The following is a 22,975-nucleotide window of genomic DNA, read 5'->3' as shown; positions in this document are numbered from 1 at the left end:
CCTAGCTGGTTAGCCAGCTAGCTAGTTATCCAGCTAGCTAGGTAACATGAGCAGACAAAAAGTAGCACGAGCAGCTTAAAAGCTGAAGAGGCTAAAGAGGTTTAATTTAAGTTAAGTTTAAGTTTTCTTTTTTACAGCAGCAGCTAGCGAATTGATTCAGTTTGACTTTGTTTTTTGCTGTAGCTAACAGGAGCTAACAGGCATCATTTGGTAGCAGTTGTTGAGTTTGCTAGTTTAAGAGGTAGGGTGAGCGTATTGTGACTCCATTGTCTGAGAAGTGACCAAAAAGAATAAAAACTTGACATGAAATAAGAATACTATTACTGAAAATGCCATTATGGAGTAACAACAGACTTTTGAATTGGGTCATTTCTATATAAAAAAAAAAAAACCATTTCAAATTAAACAAACCGTCATTACCATAAAATATATATATATTTTCTTTTTTTTAATTAATGTTCACAAATTGTTGGTTCATTTATATATTACACACAATTTCTTCATGGTTATTTCATACAACCTTTTTATTTATTTAGTATTAAAGACTTTTGGGCTCCATATGTAACAGGGTGTTTGGCCATTACATAACATTGGCCATCTACAGAATAGGGTGGAACACTACCTCTGAAAAAATGTGACCGACACTTTTCTTGCTTTCTGAACCATTCTGTCATTCAAGCTTTGAGCCACATGTAATATTCACTGTGATCGCCTGCAAGACAACGCCCCTTAATATTTTATTGTGTGTTTGCAACAAATGTTCTTTGTTGTTACTAAATTAAATGTTCTTTGTTGTACTAAGTTCCCGAGCTAAGCCGATCCTGTTGATTCAATTGGATCGGCCACACTTTCTACCCACGTCTACATTTCAATGTGTACTACTATCTAACTGAAGAATGTGCCAGCATGCCACTTTGAACTCACACAGCTGTGCAGTGACCTCCCTCCCTAAACGATGGATTTACTGAATGTATAATGATGATGTGTTAACACACCAGAGTCTTCTGAAAGGTGCTTCATGACATTCAGTTGCCTCTTCTTCTTCAGCTTGCTACCCCTTCGACAGACAGGAGCACAGGGTACTGTTTGTTTTAAAGTATAGGAACTGAATAGTTAGACCAGATTTCGTCATTTGATCTGCTGACCATCATAATCCAGAGATTTGGATTTCTTTCCCGATCATCCCCAAGTGTCCCCATTGATCCGCCATGTTCAGGCCTTTTGGATTCCTACAGTTAATGTGCGGCATCAGCAGCAGACGTCTGTATCACTGATGGTCTTTTTCAATCAGACCAGCCTTCTTTGTGGTGCTGTCATTCTTTCAGATGACATTGTATTAATATTGCTGCTGTATACAAGTGGACTGATGGCATTGGTTGGTAACCCATTACTTCAGAGTGAAATACCGCACTTTCATGCCACTTGTAAAATATGGACCAGTGAAAGCCATCCTCGCACTGGCTGGATTAACTGCTGGGAGGTCCTGGGGCAAAAATGAGCCAATTGATTACATCTTGATATTTATATTATTGATATTGTGATATAAAAAATGTATACTGTAATATAGGATTTCTTTTTTCTATTTTTTTTCTCCCCCTGATTTTTATTTATGTGGGAATTAATTCACATTTACATACTGTGTTACAATTCTGGCTCCATTTTTAGCATCTTTTTAGGATTTTCTTTCCACTTTGTTTATCCCTAATCTAGACAAATTTGCAGTCAATGAAAAGACACAAACTGATGGACAAAGTGGACCCAAGGTTTTTTGGGAGCCTACGGTTCTGAGATATGTTGCTTGGTTATTAGCCTTGTGGGGGGGGGGGGGGGGGGCTTGTAACCTCAGTATCTTTGATATCCTGGCTACGGCCTTGTTTAATTTAACCTTTGTTCGCCTTTTTTAAATATTTTTTTTATTGAATTTTATTTATTTTTTTACGTGTGCCTGTTTTAGTGATTCCATTGCTACAGATGCTTTTTTTAAGTTCCACATTTTAAAGTAGGGGGTTTAAAAAAAAGTGCAATAGCACAATTTAGTTTCAGGGCACTAGTTGTGATCACTTTCTGACTCGACAAGGATAGTCAGCATGAAACTACTGAAGATGGTTTTGAGACAAACATCCCAACGCAGGAAAACATGTCCGGTTATATTTGAATTGGCCCGGTTTCATACTTGTCTTTCATATCATGAGACACATATGGACTATGCTGCATGAATAAGATCCAGTGAATGCTCTGTCTTGATCTATGTACATGTTATCTATAGTTCTACTGTTTTGTTCATAACACAGATGGACTCAGCCAAGCGTGGACTCGTACCGAGTGTGACCAGACCTCTGGTACAACCGGTTGACGCTCGGCATTTTGGGAACATTATCACACACATGCTCTGGGGGAAAGGGGGTGATGGACTGTGATACAGTTGTTCACAAGATACGCAAATGTATATTTTGTATTTTTTAAAGTGTCAATGTTCAGGACTTTTGACAAATGTTTATGTATTGATTATGCCACGTTAATAAAGTTTTTATGAACAGTAAGGCTCAATACATTGACAAATCTCTCTCACACACACACACACACACAACTGTGCCCCTTACCCACCCTTCCCTTTTTTTTTTATTCCATATTAAATTTTTTACGTTGGTAAGGAAAATTAGTTGCTTTTAATCTCATTGTACATGTGTATAGTGACAATAAACACACACACACACACTTATTAAATTGCTTCAAAGTCATCTTCACTAGATGAGGCTGGACCTAGTTTCAATACAATCTACGGTGAGGTCTGACATGGATAAACTGAAATCCAGTTGACTGGTTGGCGGAGGCATACAACTGCAAGGCGGTTATTCGAGGTTTATATTATAAAACATCATGGTTGACTCGGATAAAACCGCACGAGTCAGGGGCGAGTCTAGTGTAGTGTACACTTCAACCAATCACAGCCGACATTACCACCGGGTGGATGTTTAGGTCCCACGCGTGATTGGCACAAGCGCATCAAGGTAGAAGGTAGAACAAACAAATATAGTTCCGGTTGACCTTTCAAAGTAAATGTTAAGTTGTAGTCACGAGCCATAAATGTATGTAAATTGTTTCGAGAAGAGTCTGTTTAGTGGCATTAACTCTATTTCTTTTTCACATAGTTATTAGTCTTACAAACATTGTTGAAACCATAGGTGGTGATTGTAACCCTAAAGGTAAATATAGTTTCCGGTGGGACGTTACGTCAGTACTTCCTCCGGCGAGCTTGACAGGTGTGGCAGACTCGAAATTCAATTCGAGAAGAGCGAGAGTGCATCTGTAAGTGTCATACATTATAACACTTATTTACAGTTTATTTTGAATTAAGTTAGACCTTCAAAACATACATGAGCTGTATTGTCAGGATATGTGCGAGTGCTAAGGACGTTTGGTTAACTTTTCTAAATCTATGACTTGCTTGCATGTGTCAACCAGCAGCTAGCTATTGTTAGCTTGGCTAACCGCTAGCTCAAAGGAGAAAGTGTATCTGCGGTCGTTTTGACAGCTCGTTAGAAAGAGAATAGCAACATTTGGGCCATTTGGAGATTGAGCTATACTGGGTCGTGGTTTTGTGTTGGCACAATAACGATAACTCCACAATGATATGCCTTAAAGACATCAAAAAGGCAAGGTTATCCAGCCTGTCGCACTGCGGTCGTTGTTTGCGGAAACTGTCAAGCCAGCCGCTTGGGTTTTAATGACGCGCGTTTATTCGTGATGTTACGGTACGGGTGCTTGGCGCGGCCAAAAAGGACGAAGAAAGACCTGTATTCAGCAATTTATCACATTTAATATACCAAGTAAAAATCAAACAATGTATCGCACATTATATAAAATCCAATTAAAAACGAAAAGGAAATACATTTTGAAGTTGTTCTACTATAGAGTATTTGAGAAATGTAAAGGGAAAGTCACCTCTCCAGTCCACATTGCTATATTTCTGTGTTATTTTATTTAGCATAGTGACAACTTAACTGAATGTCACGCTTCCCTAAAGCACTACGCGGTCTGTGCTGCCTGCATGACCCGACATGCGCATGCGCAGATGATAATCCTGTTTTATGACTGTTCCATGCTTAAGTAGTCAAAATACCATATCGCAATGAATCGCAAAGGGGAGTGTGGAGGAGGAAAAGTGAAAAAAAGTTGAAAAGGAGTTGTTTCGGTAATCTTTCCCATTACATTTTACATGGACACAGTCAGGCTCACCCTAACAAGATTTCTTTGAATATGTCATACAACCTATTAAAGATTTTCTTTCAGTGACAGTTAAAAATGTAATATAAAATGGGGACGTGATGCCAACCTCAGTTAAAAAACATTAACATTAAAGTTGCTTTGCTTGTCCTCAAAAATAGCTTCTTGGCATAAAATGACTGAAGACACTGTACGTGTGAGTGGGAGAACTCAACTCCGCTTTTTAATAATAATAATAATAATAATAATACATTTTATTTAAAGGCGAAGGACACTCAAGGACACCGTACAGGGATACATAAGGCAAAACAAACAACAAAATAAATACAAAATTTCCACTAAACCACAACATGTTGGCGGTAATACCAAGCAGCATAACCAGTTATGACATTTGGCCTTTTTTATTAAAACAATTTGCTGACATATCTATTAAATGCCAAAATGCACTAATATCTTAACAATTTAAGAAGTTCACGCTTTTTGTACGTCTTTCAGAAAGAAAAACCATCTGAAATTGCAATTTTTCAGCAAGGATAGCTTCTCTTTAGAAAGAACAGTCTTTATTTTCGGGGCCACTGTTTGCAAGAACTGTATTAAGTAAGTTGTTGATGATTCCCGATGAATTTATGATTTTCTGCTCTCCACAAAGTGACATAACGTGACTGACCTGTTGCTGTCATGTCGTGACTTGAAATGCTGAAACTTTCCTCTCCTTCTAGCTGTCTGTCAGTAGTCTTGAACGTGGACATAAACATAAACAAAAAACACGAGCCGGGATTGGAGAAGATTTGCGTCTTATAGCCGCGATTCTTCCAAGATGGACGTCGGGGTGTCCAAGTCCCATGTGTTTCTCAACTACAGCCCCAGAGCCCTCTTCTCCCAGTGAGACGCGCATCGGCATGGTGGTGCTGTGTGGCCCTCGGCCCTGCGTTGTCCCGATTCTCTCGGTCGTTGGCTTACCTCCAGTGCTTTCTGTTTCTGTGTGGGAGTTGTAGTTTTAGCAGTGTGACACTAAAAGGTGTGTTGGTGGTTAACGGAATGGCTGGAGGTCGCCCAACTACACTAAATGGTATGCAGTATGTGCAGCAGGAGCAGCAGCTGTCCTGCAGTCAGGGTAACAGCCGCTGCAGTCTGGCTCCGTGCATTATGGGAAGCGCAGTGCTGTTTGTGAATGTACAGCAGGGCTGCACATAGGGCTGGGCCATATGGAAAAACAAACAAACAAATATCACAATTTATTTGACCACATACCTCGATAACGATATTGTAGTGTTGACTGTTGGTGCTTTCACAAAATATTTACACAATGAGATTTGTGATAAATAATCATCAGTAATGTGGACATAATGACTTAGTGGGTAAAGGCCAATAATAGAACAGAATTACTATAATGCAGTAGGGTGGGAAGCACAATATGTTATCATCACGATACTTATGCCACGATACGACTTCATTGGGATTTTAAACAAATTGCATTATTTTGCGATATATTGCAATTCATTTATTTTTTCCAACTTCAAATTTTTCCCAATTTCAAATTTATGTCCCCAAAAGGAAACTTTGTCAACATCTGTTTCATCCAAAAAAAGAAACGTTTCTCAGTTTTTGCTGCAAAATGGGATTGTCAAGTAGACAAAATGACCAACACGTACAGTATATAATAATAGATCAATACTTGGCTTCTATCGCAATACGATGCTGTATCGGTCCCCCCCCCCCCTATAATGCAGCATTTAAAACCAGGAAAACACGGCACTTGTGTCATATCACCGTTTCACGATATCCAAATCTAAGACAATAACTAGTCTCATATCACGATATTGATTATAATGATATATTGCTCAGTAGGGGTGTGCAAAAAAATAGATAGATAGATAGATAGATAGATAGATAGATACTTTATTGATCCCCAAGGGGAAATTCAAGGTCCCAGTAACTTACAGACATCACAAAAAACATACAGCTACATCATAACAAGATGTTAAAATAAAAAATAACCAAACCCATCCACATGAAAAATATGGATACATACATACGTACATGGGGAAAGTAACTACATTTACATACTGTCAATGGTTTTTGAATTGAAAATTGAGATTGAATCGAATCGTGAGCCTAAAAATCGCAATTGAATCGTGACATATTCTGGATCGTACACCCCTATTGCCCAGTCCTAATTTGTTAACTGTCCATTAGGGCTGCATTATACATGTATATCGTTTTTTTATTATCATCGCAATATCAAGTACATCACAAAAGGCCACAACATTCTTTTTAAGTGCCACCTAATATGTTAAATTCAATATTTCCATTTCAGTTTAGTAGAATATGCAGAAATGAGTACACTGTAATATCTGTTTACCTATGGCAAGTAATATTGTTATCTCAGTGTTCCACAGCGTTAATGCATATTGAATGCTTTCCTGTTATGGTGCAGCCCTTATGTACAGTATATACGCCAAATATTCAATCATTCAGGGGACTTTATTGGGTGTGTGTGACTGCTTCTGCATGCTTTTGTAGGCTATTTTTGGCAAGTGATGTACTCTGAGATAGTGAAGGGCTACATCGCAAGAATCTCTTGCAGTGGTTCTCAAAGGGGGTCTGGGGATCTCCCGGGGTACCTATGAGTACCCCCATGGAAGTCCCTAACAAAAACGAGGAACACTTACAGTTCACTATAATTTAGGATACTTAAGTGGAATGTATCTCAGTTAAATAACCATACCCTGCTGAAATAATGAGTTCCACTCTCTCCGACTATCTCACCACCAGGTCAGGTTAGCAGCTGCTCTGTAGCTTTCAGCCTTATCACATGATCTTCATTAAAACATGGAGATGTTTTTCTGCTGATGGTTTGTCGACTTCTGTTTCTGAGATCAGCAGCAACATGGGTGTTAAGTCCTCAAAGGGTAACTGCTGTTTTGTTTTTAAACCTGGACTCTATTTCCCTATGTTTTTGTGTGAAAGTGACTGATAGGAACAGCAATCTTTGAAACTGGTCCAGTATTAAGCGTGAACTCTGTAACCGGCAGACACAGACTGCAATGTCACCCTACGCGGCAAATGTTTATCATCAATTTGGTCCACTTTATGGTTTTTTATTTTGCCACTAACAGGCTCAGATTAATATTCTAATTGTCTGATGACATCAGAGAAAATGATCCCCTCAGAGATGGACCTTTCTAAAATCTCTTTTAAGACCTTTCTGTTTAACCAGAAATGGCTCTGAGGTTGCTAACGCCGGACCCACAAGACTCTATTTAAAAAATAATATTTTTAGCGTGTATAGAGCCAATATATTTTCACTTATAAATCGGCAAACTATGTGTTTATTTCAACCAAAACTAGAGTTATGATTATTGGAAAAGTGGAAAGACGACGCAAACCGGCTTTTCATAGTTTTATTTTCTTTGTCGACTTTAAATGTAGTGTATTTTACGATGCTAAAATTACTGTTGATTTACATGGAGTCTGGTGGGTTTAGCAAACGTAATTTTTCAGATGTTTTCATGTTTAAAAAAAGGATTCTACTCTTTAACAGAAAGGTCGACCTCCTTAGAAATCCTTTCCATAATGTTGTCAGACACTTAGAATATTAATCTGAGTCTGTCAGCGGAAAAACAAGAGCTTTTGTTAAGGTAGATACAAGCTGGAGAGTTGCCTTATTAACATTGAAGCTTGTTTCTCCGCTGCTGACTGCAGTGATCTCTCTTCATACTGGACCAATGTCAAAGACTGTTCCCATCAGTCACTTAGACACAAAAACCTAGGAACCAAGGGTCCAGGTTGATAAAGAAAACGGAAGTTACCCTTTAAAGTGCTCACCACAACTTAAGCCCCGGAACAGCTACTAAATGAACTATTGGGTGAAATGTTTTTTCGGCTTATGTTTAAAAATAAATAAATAAAAAATCCCAAGGTCCGCTCATGGTTGAAAGCTCCATGAAAAGAAAAAAAAGCAAGTAAGTGGACCTTGATTCAAAATGTCAAACATAGAGGAACCTTCCTGTAAACCGCCACATACCGAATGGGTTACCAAGACAGCTAAACTAATCAATAGTGCTAATAAATAACAAGCATTTAGTCCTTTATGTCAATGAGAACGGATTAGGTTCCCACAGAGAAATCTAATTTATATGTGGTCTGTAATGCGGAGAACACTGACGTGCTGTCTGAATCGAGGCTGGCTAATGCTTTAAGCTTTGTGCTGCATGACTGTACCAGCTGATACAGCTTTACACCAGCTTATGCAAAAGCAATAACAGAGGCCTGATTTGTTGCAAAGACATCTTTCATAGACAGGAACTTGCAGGACAGTTGGGAAGGAGACTGGCTGTGTCTGTGTTTAGGTGGAGCATCCCGCTGGGTGCACGGCGTGTCATGGACGCAGTGAAGGAGGGGCACGAGAGCACCCTGAGCTCGGGCAAAATGGTGGCTCTGGCGGCGGGGCTCTCCGTCGGGGCCACAGTGGGCTACATCGTCTATCGCCACATGAGCAGCGCCAACACCAGTGAGTATCTGCCGATGAAAGGTTCTTGTGCCAGTGTCCACAGCTATTTAAACTAGGGACCTACCGATACTGTCAAAATACTGAAAATAGGATATAGAATATAGAATATAGAAAGCCTTTATTGTCATTATACACAAGTGCAGTACCTGTGCAACGAGATTGAAGCAAAACCTTTACAGTGTCAGCACGAAATATAAGAATATAAAATGTAAGTATTGCAGAAGAAAAAAAACAAAGGAAGGGGGGGAACATGGTGCACAGTTCCTGAGAGCAACTGTATACATATATAAAATAGTAAGAAAGATGAGCTAATATTTGAAATCAATATGCATTTTACAGTGAAAAATGAATATCTTAAAGTCAAAAGATTTTGGAATGTTACACTCCATCATAACACTTTCTTTAAATGATGTAAGCAACTGTTTAATAAATTGGAAACTTCCAGCATAATACCAGTAACAGATAGTCAGATAGTGTTGTGTGGGGGGGGCCTTAACTCAGACTCAGTGGCGAGGGGAACCGGAGCAGAGGGACCGACTCAGAGCTGGAAAACACTTTAACTATTAACTTTATCAGTTATCAGGCAAATAAAACGCCGATACAGATGATCTTCAAACGGCCAAAGAACAACCCGATTATCGGCCGGGTCATTGATCGGTCTATCTCGAATTTAAACCAGTTTTGTTGACGTATACGTGACAAACTGTAAGAGTTTCAGTTTATTCTCGGATGACCCCATCTGGGACTGACTTTGTGTCCATTTTGCCATTTCCAGGCCAGGAGCCCAGTGCTGAGGTGTCCAAGATGACCCTTCCAGTGGAAGTCTACAGGAACATGTCCAGATACCAAGCCACGTTTTTGGACATGGTGAGTAGCTCCATGTGTGTCAGTATGCCTGGACCGTACAACTAATTGTCTCCCGGGTAGGCCTGTTTACAACAAAGGTGGCTGCCACTAGAGAACTGAGATGTGTAGTCATGTTCATGTCCATGGCGTCTGTTAGAGAAGATATTGACGGAGAAAAGAGGAACCGCGATCAAGGCATTTGTCCATCGGAAAGCTGTTTTTGCCGTCCTTCCCACGGGGTTCTGCAAAAGTTCAACAATCGTCACAAAATCAGAAGCATTTTCTTTCCCTGTTCGGTTGAACCACGCCCCATAATCATAGCCCAGTACAGCAGAATCAGATACTCATATTCTGACTAGACTCTGTCTATTTAAAATTTGACAGCTGTGATAGCTGTTAGGGTTCTGATCAAGATCTCTGAGAGTACCTTTAAGTGTGTGTTTTCCAAAGCCGGCTGGTGATTGAGTGTGTGGAGTCAGTAATTTAAGGCTCTCTCTCTCTCTCTCTCTCTCTCTCTCTCTCTCTCTCTCTCTCTCTCTCTCTCTCTCTCTCTCTCTCTCTCTCAGGTGACCCAGAAGTCTGGTGCTCATGTGAGGGTTTTGTCCGACTCCGGGGAGCCTGGATGTAAGACGACCGTGTGTTTCCTGCTGCAGGGCTCTAAGGAGCAGGTCCTGCTGGCCCGCTGTGTCCTGGAGAACCTGGTCACTGACTGTGAGCCGGTGACCGAGGCTTTGGAAGTTCCTCAAACCGCCTTTGGACGTATAATAGGTAGTTTCCAAATGTTTCCTAGACCTTAATCATTTGCCCTCACAACCTTTTTGCTTTCAACACTGGTGTGGAGCTAGTACTGTAGACAGATTTTTTGCAGATTCTTCACATTAGCATGCATTCATTGACATGCTAAAAGCTCCACTAATCAATACATTATATAGAGTGGATCAAATGGCAATGTGAAAGGTTTTACTTCTACATGTAGTGAAGATCTTCCAGAGAGTTATCACCCAGCTCTGTAGTTCCCCTCTGCCCTACACAGCTTTTTAGCCACTTTTAGCTCATTGTTTGCATTTCCCGGCTGTGAACTCTGCTCTCAGCCGCTGCAGGTAGCTGCTTTTAGAGCTAAGCAATATATTGATATTATATCGATATGAGACTAGATATTGTCTTAGATTTTGGATATCGTAATATGGCATAATCATAGTCTTTTCCTGGGTTTAAAGGCTGAATTACAGTAAAGTGATGTCATTTTTTGAACTCACCAGACTGTTGTAACTGTTCATTTATTTGCTTTTACCCACTTAGTCATTATATCCACATGCGTCACTTTGCGACAAGTATACAAGATGCTAACGAGAGACTTCTGTAATGTCAATCCAGTAAAAATGGACCAACTTAATGAAGTTGGTTCACTGTTGGCTACAAGTTTGCATCAAACACAACAAGGCTGTCAGTTGAATGGTGTTTTGAACTAACGTTAGCAATCTAACAACCATAGATAGCTAAATCGTTTCTGAAATTATTCCCATCTTCTGTTATTGTTTGTAATGACGAGTTTATTATGTCATGGATTTCACAAATTTCAGTATGACAGTTATGCCGTAAACTGTTTAAATTTGAGCATGCGCGACTCAAATCTGCACTCGACTCACATCGGGCAGTGACACCGTTATCATTTTGTGAAAGCACCAATAGTCAACAATACAATATCGTTGCGGCATCGATATCGATATATTTGGTCAAAAATATATGATGGTGATATTTGATTTTCTCCAAATCGCCCAGCCCTAGCTGTTTTCAGTGAGAGAGGTTCTGATAAACACAGTGCACATCAGCTGCTCAGCAACAGACGGACACGGTTAGACATCAGCCGGCAAACATAGTGGAGCATCTCTCTCCCTAAGGGTTAGTGGAAACTAAAACAGAGATAAAAGGAGAGCGAGCATTCATCAGGTGGACACAAACGCAACTCCAAAAGAATTAGAATTTTCTTCTTGTGTCTGCTAGATGTGTTAATAAGCAACTGTTTGCTAACTTGCTGGCCATATCATCTTTACAAGGTGATGATATGGCCGATTTTGTGTTTTCTGTTTGTTCCAACTGTCCCAAAAAATCTGTTGATGCACCTTGAAGATTCGAGTGGCAATGATGGTCATTGATGTTTTGAATAACTTTAGTTCAATAATGAAGATCAATGGCACAGAGGAATACTATATATATATATATATATATATATATATATATATATATATATATATATATATATATATATATATATATATATATATATATATGAGACTATATATGACTATATATTGAATAAGATAAAGAATTGGTTCTGTGTGGCTGTGTTGCAGGCCGTGGTGGAGAAAGTTTGAAACTGATCACCAGGACCACAGGGGCCAAAGTGAACTGTTCCAAAGAGAAGACGCTCGGCCCCGGGGCCAAGGGCAGCGTGACAATCACAGGGACCAGGCAGGAGGTGGAACAGGCCAAGGTGAGAGGGATCTACTCATTTCCATCAGGGCTGATAGGGCCGGGTACCCAGTTCAATGCTTTTTAGGCACCGACTGAATTGCCTTTGATGTATCGAAAAATGCCTCGTCATTCAATCCCTAATTTCAATACCTAAAGAGTAAATCTCATCAGTCAGTGAGCCAATAAGCATGCTTCTACCAATGTTAATGCTAATGTTTGTGATTTGCTGACGTTACACGTCATAGAGACACACAGGAAAAACTTAGAGACAGCTCACCTAGGAGGAGCTGGAACATCAATTCAGTTTTGATTAAAATGTAGTAATTTCTTTTTATTTAGTAAATTGGTATAAAAAAGCGAGGGTTTAGGAACCGGTATTGAAGTCACGGTATTGGTACTGGTATCAAACATTTTTGAACGATACCCAGACCTAAGGGCTGAAGGATTAATCCTTTTCAATTCAAGATTTGAATGAATGCGATTAGCTAATCATGAAGACTGTGATTAGACAATATTTAGTTGAATGGTGTAACTTTTGGTTTAATATGATTTAATCCTCTTTTTGTTATTGTTACGTTTTTTAAAATAAGATAAATGCTGGAAAAATGTTACCTACCACTAATGCTGAACATTCATATCTGTGTTCTTCGCATAAAGTTACTGGGCCCTGTTTAACGATCTAAGCATACGACGTGAAGCGCATGGGGCAGGTGCGTTTAGGGCGGGTCCAAATCTATTTTTCCTAGTTTGACGGCGGAAAAAAGGGTCTGTGTGCCGGCCGCATGGTTCCAAAGAGTTGTACTTATGGCGTTTTTCCTCTGCATGGTACTTACTCGACTCACCTCCACTCTATTCGCCTTTTTTGGTTTTCCATTGAAAAAAAGTCCTGGTACCTTCTAACAGGTATCATCATTGCTAATGACAGACTAATTAATTACCATTAGTGGAAGATAGGGCCCGTAGAGTTTTGATGGTGTCTGTTTTTACAAAAGCCCAAAGTACCCCCCCCCCCCCCAAAAAAAAGGGACTGACCATCTCCAACAGAAAACACTGTTCACAAACTGCTGCAAACAGCTCTACTGTAGTCCAGCTTTTACTTCCGGGACAAACGTGCGTTTCTAACACACGTTATAATGCTCGCCTTGCTGCTAGCATAGCACACTCTCATACTCCTTACCTAGGTACTGTCAGGGCCCTCATACTCTGCTCCTGACTGGCTAGTAGTCCTTACCTAGGTACTGTCAGGGCCCTCATACTCTGCTTCTGACTGGCTAGTAGTCCTTACCTAGGTACTGTCAGGGCCCTCATACTCTACTTCTGACTGGCTAGTAGTCCTTACCTAGGTACTGTCAGGGCCCTCATACTCTACTTCTGACTGGCTAGTAGTCCTTACCTAGGTACTGTCAGGGCCCTCATACTCTACTTCTGACTGGCTAGCAGTCCTTACCTAGAGACTGTCAGGGCCCATCCTCATACTCTGCTTCTGACTGGCTAGTAGTCCTTACCTAGGTACTGTCAGGGCCCATCTTCATACTCTGCTTCTGACTGGCTAGTAGTCCTTACCTAGGTATGCTACAGAAGTGAGATGTCTCACTCTGGAGCTAAAACAGAGAGCTTAACACACAGGGTGAAAACAGGATCTGCAGCAGTGTGCAGTACAACAAATATATAGTGTGTTATGAAAATTAAACCATGTAAACCTATTCTGATATAACCGCTTAATACAATTATGAACCTGAAAATGAGGATATGAGCACTTTAAGATGAACTATTATTTTAAATAATTGCTTCTTAAATTGTAATAACAATATTTGGCAGAGAAATTACAATTGATATTTTTCCTCCAATCATTCAAAACTAATTCCAATTACCCGGGGTGGTCAGTCCAAATATTTAAATGCTGTCGAGAATAAGCGTAACTTCCATGATCTGTCTGCAGGAGCTGATTCTAGAAAAGGTCCGAGAGGACGTGATGGTGAGGACCAAGATCTCCCAGTCCTCTGCCCTGCGGCAGAAACGGGGCCAAACTGCTGGGAATCAGAGGCCGGGCCACTCAGAGACGGAAGCACCAGTGGGCTTGAACAACAACGGCCTCTACTCCCAGACAAAGAAAAACGGGCTCAACCATGTCAACGGGACCAGAGGACAACCACAAAATCAGTTTGACAAGATTGTGGAGCAGAAAATCACCAACACACATCACAAGGAGGAGGAGGAAGAGGAGGAGGGGGAGAGTGTCTCCACGGAGTCGCTCTCTGAAATTTCCAAGTTTGAAAGTAAGTTTGCTTTCTCTTTAATTCATTCATAAAAAGACGTTGGGGTTTCTGATATCGGTGCTAAAACAATACTTTTAAAACGGTGACCAAACCGATACTTAAATTTAAAGAGACAAGCACTAAACAATAGTTGGCAACATTAAAGGTGCGAGGTTGAAGTATTGTCAAACAAAACGGAGACTGGCTTGTCCCCCCCCCAACCGCCACACCTAAATCCTTCTTGTCGGTTATTGGCTGGAAGACTGGAAGACTGTTTGGTGGTGCAGGTTGGTGCAGATTGGTGCAGATTGTTTTTGTTGCCGTTTGTGGAGCCTGGGCTATCTTCAGAGACCGTTTTTTTTTTTTTTTCTTTTTACATTGTTGTAGCCTAAAAAACATCTGACATTGGTTAGAGGACCTTTAAAGGTCCCATGGCATGAAAATGTCACTTTTTCTTATTATGAGTTCCCCCAGCCTGCCTATGGTCCCCCAGTGGCTAGAAATGGTGCTAGGTGTAAACCGAGCCCTGGGTATCCTGCTCTGTCTTTGAGAAAATGATTTTAAATTTTACAATAACTACCAGTCTCAAGGGAACGCGCCGGCTGTGTTGTTCTTCAGACAACAGCAGCTGCAGACTGTTGGACGTCTCGCTGTGGGAACCCTCTCCAGTGACATACAGTCACACTTTACACCGTTTAGTTGTCATCCCTTTAACTGTGTTTAATCCAGCTGCTAGCCAACGCTAGGCTAACGTTACCTGCTGTCAAGTGTAACGTTAACTAGCGTCACATGCAACGCTTCTGTTGCCTGTAACGTCCGTTTTGGAGTATCAGAGAGCAGCGCAGGCATCTCAGTGGCACCTAAATAAGGCACCGAAATCCGTGCTGCTATTTGGTTGTTTAGGCCCCGGTCAGGGTCAGATTGTACTGAATGTTTTATTTATCTCTGTTGTCAAGTTCCCAGCCCAGACCTGAGCTTCCAGCCTGATGAACATCTAGAGGTTTATGTTTCTGCATCAGAGAACCCAAACCACTTCTGGATCCAGATCCTGGGGGTTCGTTCCCTTCAGCTGGATAAACTGACGGAGGAGATGAGCCGCTTCTACAGCAGTGGGAACCCCACCGTAAGTCAAGGGGAACTTTATTTGCCCCAAGAGGGGCAATTGGTTAACAGAAAATACCACAAGATCAAGGTCAATACAAGATATAATAATAAAAGAGTAGTGAACTCATACAGCAGTTCAGAGTGTTTATCCCCTGTATCCGACCTCCTAGTATCTACTCCAGGACCTACCACAGCCCCTCTTCTCTCCGTCTCTCCTGACCCCTCCTCCACACTGCCTCCTCTCCCAGTCTGACTGTGAAGAGATTTCTCTCTTCACATTTAAGATGGCTCAAGAGATGACACGGGACAACCAAGCTACTTTGTACAAAGGGCAACCTGCTGGGCTGAACACCCAAGAGAGAGTCGCCCCGAGGCAGTTCCTTGTTCCTTTATTTAGGTTGATACAAACAATAATAGTGTGTGAGTGTGTAATCATGTGGTTGGATTATAGGTTGATACAAACAGCATAGTGTGTGTGTGTGTGTGTGTGTGTGTGTGATGTGGTTGGGCCTCCGTCCTTGGTTAGTGAGATACATGTTTCAATAAGAGAACGTGAGATACACGTTTCAACAAAAAGAACATTTTGTGAAATGCTTGCATAAGCTTTTATGAGAACAGTGTGACAATCACCCATATATCGCTACACAGCCAAGCAGTTGAATGTAGTACATCGAATATATCTTATAACACTGACCCAGTCACCCCTCCTGAAATCTTAAAACTCATCAGCTCTTCCAAACCCACTACCTGCTCCCTTGACCCCCTCCCTACTTAAACCCCTCCAAACTGGTTTTCGCCCCCTCCACAGCACAGAAATCGCTCTCCCTTGAGTCCTCAACGACCTTCTCACCTCTGCTGACACCGGTTCACTCAACATCCTTATCCACCTGAGTTCAGCCTTCAATACTGTGAGCCATAACATCCTGCTCACCACACTCAAAGACCTCGGTATCGAAGGTCCACACTTTTGAAAAATCAAAAAGGGGGGTGGATGCTGTCAGACATGGATGGATTCTGCTTTCTTAAGCAACTTATACAAATCAGACTTCTTTTCTGTTGAGTTTGGGTGCTACAGACCTTGGTCCCCTTTATTATTGCATTTTTCTGTTTTAAATTGAGAAAAGCAAACCAACAGATGGAGGAACAAGTTCAAATGGACTCAATAATAGATCTGTAAAACAAATACAGACCATGTCAGAGTTTAAAAAAACCCTGCTTTATGATGTCAAAGTAAAAACAAATTGTCTTGGACCCCACATTTTTAGAAATAAGTGACTTCTGTCTTCTCTAGGAGCACAGGGTGGAGTCCATTGTGGTGGGGGACATTGTGGCGGCTCCGTACCACGACCACGACACATGGAACAGGGCCAGGGTGCTGGGAGTCCTGGCCTCTGGACTGGTGGACCTTTACTATGTCGACTTTGGGGACAACGGGGAGCTGCCCAGAGACAGCCTGTGTCGTATGAGGTAAGAGACGAGTCTATAGATGACAGTAAAGGTCAATTACACGTCTGCGTTCAGTCGACATGGGTATGTACGTAGGTACACGTAGTACCGTAGCCTACGTGCACCTCTCACCCCTGCCGATGCAGACCGCAACACTGTGACTGCCCCCCCACACACACACACACTCATTTCCTGGTTCTTCTTCTCCATAAAAAACATGAAATCACGGAGAGGGTTAACTTCTCCTGCTACAGATGTCCCATCGTGGTCAGAAAGAACACAGGAGAAACTTTGTTGTCACACATACAGCCTCAGAAAATGACACATACACATTGAAGGGAGGACGTAACAAAATACAGCAGACAGAAATCTGTTTAAAATTGAAGGGGAAATGTATTGCCAGCAAAAAATGTAAACAAGTAGGGTGTGGTTCACAGACAATGATTAAACTCTTTGGATATTCACAATTAGCATACAGTTTCACTGTCCAACAAACCGTGTAGCAAGAGCTCAGATAACACAGTAACAATTGATTAAGGTCACAACGAGGATAAGCTTCCTTTTCAACTAAATATGTAAACCAAAATAAAGTTATAAAAGATAAAGTTAAAAAACATGTATGAACTATTTTTCATCCTTCCAGTTTCCAACCTGTCACTGCCTGTACTGACGTTACGTAATCAATAAGCATTGATTTTCTTTAGATTTTTTTTTTTTTAACTATTCAAATTATATTTGACTTCCAACAGCCCTAGTACACGCACAGTCACCTGACATTACTAAGGGTTCTGACATTCAGAGTGCATATTATTGAACGTGGCAGCAGTAGAAAATAACGCAGCTAAGTTATTAACAGCTTTTGCTTTTGCTGCATTAATATTTCAGGAGTGACTTCCTCAGCTTACCATTCCAAGCTATTGAGTGCAACTTGGCAGGAGTGAGACCAAAAGGTAATGCTCTTGTCTCAAAAACTTGATCACGCAGCACAAAGGCATATAACTAAGACAAAGAAAAAGGTTGTGCATTATTCTGAAATCTCAGTTGATGGCCTTTTTTACCGTAATTCTTTTATTTTTATTCTCTAAACGTCCCGTTCTGTCAGGAGAGGTGTGGACCGAGGCCGCCCTGGATGACTTTGAGCAGCTGACGTGCTGTGCCTCCTGGAGACCCCTGCAGGCCAAACTCTGCAGCTACTCCCACTCTGAGGTCTCCTCCTGGCCCACTGTCAAGCTCTACAACAACAGTGAGGGCAAGGTCAGTGTTAGAAACATTATCACCAAAAGACGACAGAGTTCACTGGAGTCCTTTAGCAAAGATTTTACCGAAACACTGCAAATGGGTCACAGAAGATTGACTGAAGAGCAACTTCTTCAGTATTTATACTGAACATTGAAACCCCCCCTCCCTTTCCCATGGGAACCATGTCCCAAACAGCTGTACTATCTCAACGCTCATTAAAAACTCTACCTTAAAATATATGAAAGGGAGTGAGACTTCAAATATCTGGAGGGAGGAAGTCCATCCAAGTTCTCTGAAGATAATTAGGTGAATAATCTGACCTTGGGTGTCTGAAGATAGCTGGGGGGGGGGTTTGTGGTTCTTATAGGTCAGTAAGAGTTCAGAGAATTTCATATTAACAGTTACATTTCCTAACACTCAGCTAGCGATCTATCTGTTAATATTATATTATGTTTATATTACATTATCTGTTTGGATTGTGTCTCATCCTGTCTGATGTCTCCTTGCCATTGGCATCAGAGGTCAGTACAAGGAATTGTCTTCGCAAATATTTGCAAATAACAATTGAATTGTCTCTTTCAGTCCAATTTAAAAATGTGTCTTTATTTATAATTAAGTTTTAAACAAAATAAAGGATTGAATGTTTACGCGAAGTCATGATGTCATGTTGGTCTTTTGCAGACTGTAGACATCGGTGAGGAGCTCATACGCCTGGGCCACGCTGTCAGCTTCCAGGAAGCGGTTAACGGGAAGACGGAGGGGGACAATCTGGGCTGTCTACAGAGGATGCTGGTGATTCACTGAACTTTTTTTTTCAAGATTGTTTGTGGGGCAGTTTTAGGCCTTTATCTGACAGGACAGCTGAAGACATGAAAGGGGAGGGGGGGGGGGGGGAGAATGACAGGCAGCAAAGGGCCGCAGGTCGGAGTTGAACCTGGGCCATGACCATGATGGTTAAACCTCTATATATGGGCGCCCGCTCTACCAGCTGAGCTATCTGGGCGGCCAACTTAAATATTTGAAAAACAGTTGACAGTAGTTTTATTCCCGACCAATATTTTATGCCACTGTGTAATATCTTGTAACTAGATTTTCATTATTGTCAGGTTTTAATCTAGAGTTAAGAGGCCCTTATTTTAATTTAAAACCAGAGTTATAATAAGTAGAATCATTTTCACCCTAAATGTTTATGTAGAATGTGATATACAGCTGAAACCATTAATCTACTGACAGCAAATAATTTGGCAACACTTTTGATATACCTTTAAGTCAAGACTCTGGTTTCAGCTTCTCCAACGTGACGATTTGCTGCTTTTTTGCTGATTCATGGCATTTAAAATGTTATATTATCAGGTTTTGGGTTGTTGTATGGACAAAAAAGGGCATTTGACATCACATTGGGCTCCGAGAACTTTCATTTGATTTTTTTCACTAACGATACAATGATGAAAATAATTTTAATCTGCAACCTTACTACATTACATGTCATTTCAGACACAAGGTTTATCGGGATTGTGAACTGGCCTCCTAAATCAACTAAAACATAGACTGAACAATTGGAAAATATCCTCTAATTGCTTTTTAATGAACTTAGTATTGCAGTTAGTGAAACAGCTGTTTTAAACGTTCATCAAACCAAGACAATTACACTTAGAAGATGTGAAAATGAAGTCAAAGAAAAGTAGATGTTAGCTCAGTGGAGACCAAAAATTAAACAGGTCCATACAAGGGAAAATATGACTGCTATTTTACAGTTGAAGGTACCTTTGTTTGTGAGAAGATGGACCCCTGACATTCTAGGCCTTGACTTAGATTAATTTAAACATACTGATGTGTGATGGTTTACTTATCCTGCTTCTGTGTAGTCAGTATGGGTGTTGAATGGAGTTCAACCACAAGGTGACCCTTTTATTATTTCATTTTTGTTGCTTTGACCTTTCATTGAAAGAGTTTAAGTGTATTGGATTGTGTTGCTAAAATTGCCTGCAATGTTTAATTTGGGCAATAAAGTTCAAAAAAATAAAGAAGAAAAGTAGATGTTGTCAGAAAGTAGAGCTAGAATAGCAAGACGGCTGCAGAGCCTCATATAACTTCCATCAATGGGAAGACTATTATTAATTTCTCTAAATGCTTGTCATCCAGTCACTACTTTTCACTGACGTTGGTTTGAAACATGACAAAGTTAACTATTAGCTAGATCTTATCTGCAGTTATGAGGGCAGCACAGTGACTCTTATGGTATTTACAACACCGTACAGCGAGAACAACTTCAGCTAACATCTTGTAATGATCTTCGCAATTTAGACATGGATCACTTTTGATGTTGTCCCTACCAAACACAATGTAGCCTACTCAGTACAGCTAGCGTTAATACAAAGTCACTGCAACGTGCTCCTGACACTCTAACATCTTCTTGTCCTCCTATAGGATGACGTGATAGGGGCATCATCAGAGCAAAGCCTCTCATGTATTAGCTTATCAGGTAAGTACAGTAAAGTCAAATTAGCCATAAGTGACTCAATCAATGCAAATATTTTAAAGTCGCTTGGCAACACAGTAAAGATTGGTTGTCTGAGCAGACATCTAGGGATGCAACGTTTACAGTGCATCACGGTGCAACGGTAGCACGCAATAAAGTGGTTGATTTAAAATATCATGATTATCATGGTGGATTACCACGGTGTGGACACTGTGTTTTAATCCATCCCAGCTCCATCTGAGTCTCCTGACGTGTCCACGCAGGCGCACTGTGTAGCCTCCAACGTGTGTTTCTTGTGGGAATCATGGCGGAAGGAGGAGAAGAGAGCGCTCAGGACACTTATCAGCCCTCTAAGAGGACTAAGTCTGAAGCTAGGGCATATTTTAGTTATTGAAAGAATGCCGAAGGACAGTTGATTGAGGATAGTTATGCTGTCTGCAGAAATGCAGGAAAACGTTGCTGCCAAAGACACGTAACACACTTTTAAAATCACCGCCGTAATACCGAAAACCGTGATCATTTTAGTCACCATAACCGTGGGGTTACATTTTCATACCGTCACATTCCTACATCAGTGTCATGTTATCCACATATCCTGAGATCTGAAGAGCAGCATAGTGTCAGCGTGAAACCCAGTCCCTCAGGCCCAGCCAAGAATGATTCACATCACTGAGTCATCACCCACACCAACCCACACCACCAACTGCCCTAATTCTGATGTTGCTGTGCCAGCGCTGCAGCTCACAAACTCACAACTTACTTTTCCCGTTGGTGAGCTCTTAACCAGAGAGAAGATGATTGGGGACAGCACCATTTTAGAAGGAAGTAGTTATAAAACCCAGTTCAGGCCAAATATTTGGGACGAGGCGAGTGTAACCTTGTCATTAGAAGAGAGGCAAACAGGACAGACGACAGATTTCAGCATTAACCCTTTCCCATTTACATCAAATTGTACTGGGGGAGGTAAATGGGAATTAGAACTTCTTAGTTCAGATGCTTGGGGTGCATTCTGCTAGAACTAAACATACGTGGACAAAGATATCTCTTTCACACCATCATCTGGACATATTGTAATAAGAAGATGTGTTTCCTCTAATTGCACTACCAACGTGCCCTTGAGCAAGGCATCGTATGCCCAACTGCTCGGGGCGGTCCTCCAAGGAGCAGCCCCCTCTCCCTGAAATCTCTCTGTTACTGTGTACAGCATGTATCGGTCCTGAGCATGTTTGTGTAATTCAGTGTGTTTAATGTGTGTGCAGCTGTACTAACAGAGTAAAAATTGTGATTTCCCCTTGTGGAATAAATAAAGACATGTCTTCTTCTATCTGTAAGTCATAACATTGTGATTCTCTGCCAACTTTCTGCACTGTGGTAAAGAAAAAAGAAAGTCCAGTTGGAATGTTGTTGGTAGAATGATCATTAACTGGAATGTGGTTTTTTATTGTACCTCAGAAGCTGCTTCAATCTCAGGAAGCGTTGATGATGTCATAGATGATGAGCTGCTCTGAGTCCAAATATGTACATACATATCAAGGTATTGTGTCCTGGCTTGATGACTGATTGAGTTTGAACATTCTCTAAAGGATGTATTACTGAACCGTCATTTCTGTGAAAGCATTGACCTGTCCTCTTGTCTTCCAGCACTGACCGCCCACTCCTCAGCATTCGCTCAAATAAGATGTTTCCCTGTCTGACCCGAACTCAACCGCATAATCCTCATCGTGAAGCCTTACCAACAGTTCTTTCAGCCATATTCCCGTTCTTGTTGTTACCGGAGTACAATTCTTATGTTTTAACGTTCCGTTCTGTACCCAATGCTGCTTTGCTTAAATGTGTTACTATATTTTGAGTTCAAGACAGGAAGCGAGGAACAAAAAAACCCAAATTGCCAGTATTATTTTTGCAGCACTGTGATGAGTCATTGGAATGAGAAGGCAGCTGTTTAGCTAATGTCTAGTTTGGTTTTCTACCTGTATGCATTATAGATTTAATTGCCTAGATTTGGGCCTCACAAGTTATATTTTGGAAATAAAAACCATATCAGTATTGAATGAGGTCTGCAGATTGTGTTCAGCATAAAAAATGTGGTATCTACTGTATAATTAACTAAGGACGACGGAAAGTAGCAGTATGTCTTCAGGGGTGTAACAGACTGCACTATATATAATAAAGGATTTATTTTATGTCAAGGACTTTCTGTGTCTTACTTTGAAATGCTGTTCATATATATATATATATATATATATATATATATAAGTTATATCATATATTATGATCAATATTGACTTTCAGTTAAAACCATGGTTATGTCAAAATTGCCGTTTCAGTTAAAAAATGCGAAAAAAACTGAAATGTAGGTAAAAAACAAAAACTTTGGAAAAACACCAAAACTTTGTT

At 40.7% G+C, this 22,975-nt stretch overlaps 1 protein-coding gene and 1 long non-coding RNA gene across 3 annotated transcripts; one reads left to right on the top strand and one right to left on the bottom strand.

The window, feature by feature from the left end:
• Window positions 1-291: 291 nt before the first annotated feature.
• LOC116671052 (uncharacterized) lies at window positions 292-11,253 on the bottom strand. The gene is made up of 3 exons (XR_004327177.1): window positions 11,243-11,253; window positions 8,079-8,086; window positions 292-372 (listed from the first exon to the last, which is right to left on the bottom strand). It is a non-coding gene; the product is annotated as an uncharacterized LOC116671052 (long non-coding RNA).
• Window positions 3,084-22,770, top strand: tdrkh (tudor and KH domain containing). Of its 2 annotated transcripts, none has more exons than XM_032501926.1 (14): window positions 3,084-3,306; window positions 8,577-8,737; window positions 9,513-9,604; window positions 10,150-10,351; window positions 11,935-12,074; window positions 13,995-14,331; window positions 15,267-15,433; window positions 16,706-16,881; window positions 17,746-17,810; window positions 17,963-18,114; window positions 18,781-18,891; window positions 20,527-20,581; window positions 22,031-22,112; window positions 22,220-22,770. In XM_032501926.1, the coding sequence occupies exons 2-13, from the start codon at window positions 8,608-8,610 to the stop codon at window positions 22,084-22,086; spliced, it is 1,683 nt and encodes a 560-aa protein (XP_032357817.1). In that variant the 5' UTR covers window positions 3,084-3,306; window positions 8,577-8,607; the 3' UTR covers window positions 22,087-22,112; window positions 22,220-22,770. The 2 variants fall into 2 exon arrangements, with proteins under 2 accessions (XP_032357817.1, XP_032357816.1); XM_032501925.1 differs by lacking the exon at window positions 3,084-3,306 and adding an exon at window positions 4,967-5,106.
• The last annotated feature ends 205 nt before the right edge of the window (window positions 22,771-22,975 follow it).

This window comes from Etheostoma spectabile, chromosome 21, assembly GCF_008692095.1.
Source record: "Etheostoma spectabile isolate EspeVRDwgs_2016 chromosome 21, UIUC_Espe_1.0, whole genome shotgun sequence".
Lineage (NCBI taxonomy): Eukaryota > Metazoa > Chordata > Actinopteri > Perciformes > Percidae > Etheostoma > Etheostoma spectabile.
This window is presented reverse-complemented; position numbering and strand designations above follow the sequence as displayed.

Coding starts and splice junctions, on each gene's coding strand:
- tdrkh (XM_032501925.1), top strand. CDS start 5,042: ATGGACGTCGGGGTGTCCAAGTCCCATGTGTTTCTCAACTACAGCCCC. Junction 5,107..8,576: donor CCCAGAGCCCTCTTCTCCCA/GTGAGACGCGCA, acceptor GTCTGTGTTTAG/GTGGAGCATCCCGCTGGGTG. Junction 18,115..18,780: donor ACAACAACAGTGAGGGCAAG/GTCAGTGTTAGA, acceptor GGTCTTTTGCAG/ACTGTAGACATCGGTGAGGA.